The following is a 4745-nucleotide window of genomic DNA, read 5'->3' as shown; positions in this document are numbered from 1 at the left end:
GGCAGAGGTGGGTAGATGTCTAGGAGTTCAAGGCCAGCCTGGCTTGAATAGTGAGTTCCAGGACAGTCAAGATTATACATGTTATGATTTATGGAGCAAGTGACCCTGGCAGATCCCATTGTCAGGTGGTGTGGGGGACCGTGGTGGATAAGGGACAGACAGATACACCACGAAGAGAGAACTTGGGTATGGAGAGCTTGGTATTGGGGAGGGCATAAGGAAGGGGAATATGGGGGGAGAAAGAAAGAGTAAGGGAGAGAAATAGAGGGAGGGAGGGGAAGAGAGAGAGAGAGAGAGAGAGAGAGAGAGAGAGAGAGAGAGAGAGAGGATCCAGGTGGGCTTGCCTCAGTGGGCAGTAAGAGCCTGGGAGTGGGGTTGGAGCTTGTCTCTTAAAAGGACAGGGTACCCAAAAGGCGACAGGCCAGGCCAGAAAAGTCCTAACATTCCTGTGTTCCTCTTATCATGAAAAAATGAGAAGTTAAGCATGGCAGGTTAAAGGGATGAGGGTGTTGAATTCTCAAGACTACTTCCTGCTGGTTTATGGGTATCGAAGTCTTGGGGTGCCTGAGAGAGCTGGGATGCTGACCACATCCTGAGGCATCTGGTTGCTTCACTGTTCTCCAGACTTTGTGACACTCTGGTGTTTCTTGGACCTGTTGAGATGCTGGCAGAGCAGAGGACAAGGTTAAATTTAAGAAGAAAAAATTTTCTTTAGATCCTGGTAATTGAGGAAGAGGGTGTCACAACCAGAGAAAAATGGGAAGATTTGGGATCTGGTAATGGAGAGAGGGGTGCATCTGACTGTTTAAGGTGAATTCTTCAATTCGGCTCCTTGGAACTTGCAATAATTCTTTGAGTTTGGGAAAACATAAGTTTTAGGCACATACATTCTATAAATGGTGATATGGGAGTGTCTTCTATCTATCTGTTGCTTTCATTGGTTAATTAATAAAGAAAACTGCTTGACCTGATAGGGCAGAATTTAGATAGGCAGAGTAGACTGAACAGATTGCCGGGAAGAAGGGAAATGAGTCATTTGCCATAGCTCTCTTCTTCAAGATGAGTGCAGGTTAAGATCCTTCCTGGTAAACTACCACCTCATAGTGCTACACAGATTATTAGAAATGGGTTAATCAAGATGTGAGAGTTAGCCAATAAGAGGTTCGAAATAATGGGCCAGACGGTGCTTAAAGAATACAATTTGTGTGTTGTTATTTCGGGGCATAAGCTAGCCAGGCAGCCAGGAGCCGAGCAGGATGAAAAGCAGGCCCACAGCTCCTCACAACAAAATGGCAGCATGTTTATGCCAGAAGTGACTGTGACAGATGTTTTTGCACAATGGAAAGTATCTTTAGAAAACAACCAGAGAGAATTTAACATCTTTATCTTGCAGTGTAGTGGTGGCAGTTCTCTGCCAGAGTTAGATTAATAGCTTATCAGAACTTTATTGATTAATGTTACGTGTATGAATGGCAGCAAATGAGAGAGAAATTAGATAACTTGCATTTGTACACCTTAAAACACTTCTTCCTCAGACCTTATAACTTGCAGGTGCACACCTTAATAATGTATACTTTTATGCCTTAAAACACCTTTTTTTTTTTGAACTTTAAACAAAATTTTATTACACAAAGGTTGTCACATAATTGGATACTTCTCTACTTTGTACAGTTATCTCGCTCCACAGAAAGGCTGCCTCTGACCTCTCGTCTGGTGGCACAAGCGCCACAGTCCTGACCGTAGCGGACGGACCAGCAGGCCTGCCTCAGTGACTCAAGTTGAAAGCAGGACACTGATATATGGCTCTTGCACCCAGTATCAGGAATGTACAAATGTCTTTATTCAAAAATACAAAATAAATTATCTGTAGGCATGGACAATGACAGCAGTAAACCATTATGTATTGTCAATGGGAACCAGTAACTGATGGTTATAGTGATCAGCCAGCCTTCTCTTCATTTTCTTCAGGAGCTTCTCTGAAGGTATCGGTGAGGAACCTGCCTTGAGCTTCCTGTCACAGTTCATTGGTAAGGGCAAAGCGCTATTCTAGGAATTAGAACATGCCACCTCCCATTCCCCCTCCCATTCCCCCCATTGTGCCCATTCCAGGGTCCTTCTCTTCTTTAGGAATTTCGGTCACTACAGCTTCTGCTGTTGTTAGCAAGGAGGCCACCCCAGCAGCATCCAGTAAAGCAGTTCTTACGACCTTTGTTGGATCAATGATTCCCTTCTCCACCATGTTCACAAATTCCCCGAGCATGGCATCATACCCAACTTCTGAGGAACTCTGCAGAATCTTCTCGACTATCAAAGACCCTTCAACACCCGCGTTCTTAGCAATGATCATGGCGGGAATTTTGAGTGCTCTTTTAATAATGTCTATACCTATTTTCTGATCCTCATTAGAAGGCTTTAGGGAATCCAAGGCTGGGATGCAGCGCAGCAGAGCGCAGCCCCCGCCTAGCACGATGCCTTCTTCCACAGCTGCTCGCGTGGCATTGAGTGCGTCTGTAACTCTGTCTTTCTTCTCATTCACCTCCACATCGCTTGTTCCTCCAACCTTCAGCACAGCTACTCCATCTGAGAGCTTTGCGAGACGCTCGTTCAGCTTCTCCTTTTCGTATTCACTAGTGGTGATGTCGAGCTGCTCAGTGATCTCCTGGATGCGTTTCTCAATTTGAGCCTTGTCACCTTTTCCTTTCAAAAGCATGGCGTCATCCTTAGTGACAATGACCTCTCCAACTTTTCCTAAGTCGTGAGCTTGAACATCTTCAAGGTTTAGATTCAACCCCTCTTCTCCAAATACCGCACCACCAGTAGCAATAGCCATATCTTTAAGCTGGTTCTTCCTGTTGTCCCCAAACCCTGGCGCTTTGACCGCCACAACCTGAAGACCCACTTTCAGCCTGTTCAAGACCAGTGTGCTTAGAGCTTCTCCATCAACATCCTCAGCAATGATGACCAAGGGCTTCCGATGAGCATTGGCGATTTCCAGAGCGGGTACGATGGACTGCACACTAGAAATCTTCTTTTCACTCAAAAGAACATAGGCGTCTTGGAATTCACATTTCTGACCTTTCGATGTGTTAATAAAATACGGGGAAATATATCCTCTGTCAAACTTCATGCCTTCAATAATTTCTAACTCATCATTCAGGGTTTTCCCATCCTTCACTGTGATGACACCCTTCCTTCCCACCTTCTTCATCGCATCCGAAATGATGTTTCCAATATCTTTGTCTCCATTTGCAGAAATTGTAGCAACCTGAGCAATTTCTTCAGGGGTTGTCACGGGTTTAGATTGTTTTTTCAGTTCAGCAATTACAGCATCAACAGCCAACATCACACCTCTCCGGATTTCTACTGGGTTGGCCCCTTTGCTGATCTTCTCAAAGCCCTCCTTGGCAATAGAACGTGCCAGAACGGTAGCTGTGGTAGTGCCATCCCCGGCCTCTTCATTTGTGTTATTGGCAACATCTTGAACAAGTTTAGCTCCGATATTTTTGTATTTGTCCTTTAAATCAATTGACTTTGCCACAGTGACCCCATCTTTCGTTACTTTGGGACTTCCCCAACTCTGCTCAATAATCACTGTTCTTCCCTTTGGCCCCATGGTAACAGCTACAGCGTCGGCTAAAAGGTCTACACCTTGAAGCATTAAGGCTCGAGCATCCGCACCAAATTTTACATCTTTGGCATAGGCCCGAGTGAGATGAGGAGCCAGTGCCCGGGACACTGGTCTCATCTGGCGAAGGACTGTGGGTAGTCGAAGCATTTCTGCGGGGCGGCGGCGGGAGCGCACGAGGCGAAGCAGGCCGTCGGCGGAGAGTGAGGGCTTAAAACACCTTTTATTTGAGTTAAAAATAAAACTTTGGTAAAAAGTTCCACTGGAATCTGTTTTGTGAGGTTGCCCTTTTTACACTGGCAAAAACTCTCAGCTGTCAAACTGCACCAGAGATCTTGAGAAAGATAAAGTCTTACTTGAGCTATTTATTTAAAAAAATGATAGCGAACTTACTCGATTGGCTATCTGGAGAGCCATTTCCCAGGGTCCTTCATGGTCATTGAGGACAGGGGCTTTTGAGCTGCATTTGACTTCTGCTCTTAGCGTAGGGCCTGCCAGGTTTCAGAAAATCCTGTGGGTTAGGAATCTGTAGGAAGAGAAGCCTACCTTGATCTGAGCAGCCAGGCAGTCAATTCCAATTTTCCTTTGTGCACTGGAGATCTCCGGCAGCTTAGATGAAAGGCAGTTTCCCCCCAGTGGTTAGCGCTTTCACTTGTGAAAGTGAATTATGGATGGGTGTTGTTCTCTGTCCATCTGTCTTCTGTCTTCTTTGGAGGAAATGGGGCGGTGATGCTGGGAGCCAACCTGTCTCTCTATTATGAAAAGCCTTTTAATAATTTAACACTTAAATACCATATTCCCCAGATCTCTTAGCACTTGAGGGCTGTTTGTTGAGTATATATAAGTCATGTCTACAGTATATGATTTGCCTGGAGAGCTGGGTCCAAGCCTAACTGCCCTGGTTTTTAACTTAATAGGTGAGATTTATACTTGCGAAGGACACAGAAGAGAAAACTGTCTGCAATAGAAGCTTCACAGTAGAACTAAATGGAGGAGAATGGCTCACAGGAAAGGAAACTGACAACAGTGAGGAACACCTGCTAATCTGAAATAGATCCTTAAACTTTTATCATTATATGGAAAGCAGAGTTAAGTCACATATGTAGTATTTTGTAACAGA

At 44.9% G+C, this 4745-nt stretch overlaps 1 protein-coding gene across 1 annotated transcript; it reads right to left on the bottom strand.

Moving 5' to 3' along the window:
• Positions 1-1803: 1803 nt before the first annotated feature.
• LOC130872966 (60 kDa heat shock protein, mitochondrial-like) lies at positions 1804-3819 on the bottom strand. The gene has a single exon (XM_057767410.1). The coding sequence runs from the start codon at positions 3773-3775 to the stop codon at positions 2054-2056; it is 1722 nt and encodes a 573-aa protein (XP_057623393.1). The 5' UTR covers positions 3776-3819; the 3' UTR covers positions 1804-2053.
• Between the last annotated feature and the right edge of the window lie 926 nt (positions 3820-4745).

The sequence above is a fragment of the Chionomys nivalis genome, chromosome 4 (genome assembly GCF_950005125.1).
Source record: "Chionomys nivalis chromosome 4, mChiNiv1.1, whole genome shotgun sequence".
NCBI classification, from domain to species: domain Eukaryota; kingdom Metazoa; phylum Chordata; class Mammalia; order Rodentia; family Cricetidae; genus Chionomys; species Chionomys nivalis.
This window is presented reverse-complemented; position numbering and strand designations above follow the sequence as displayed.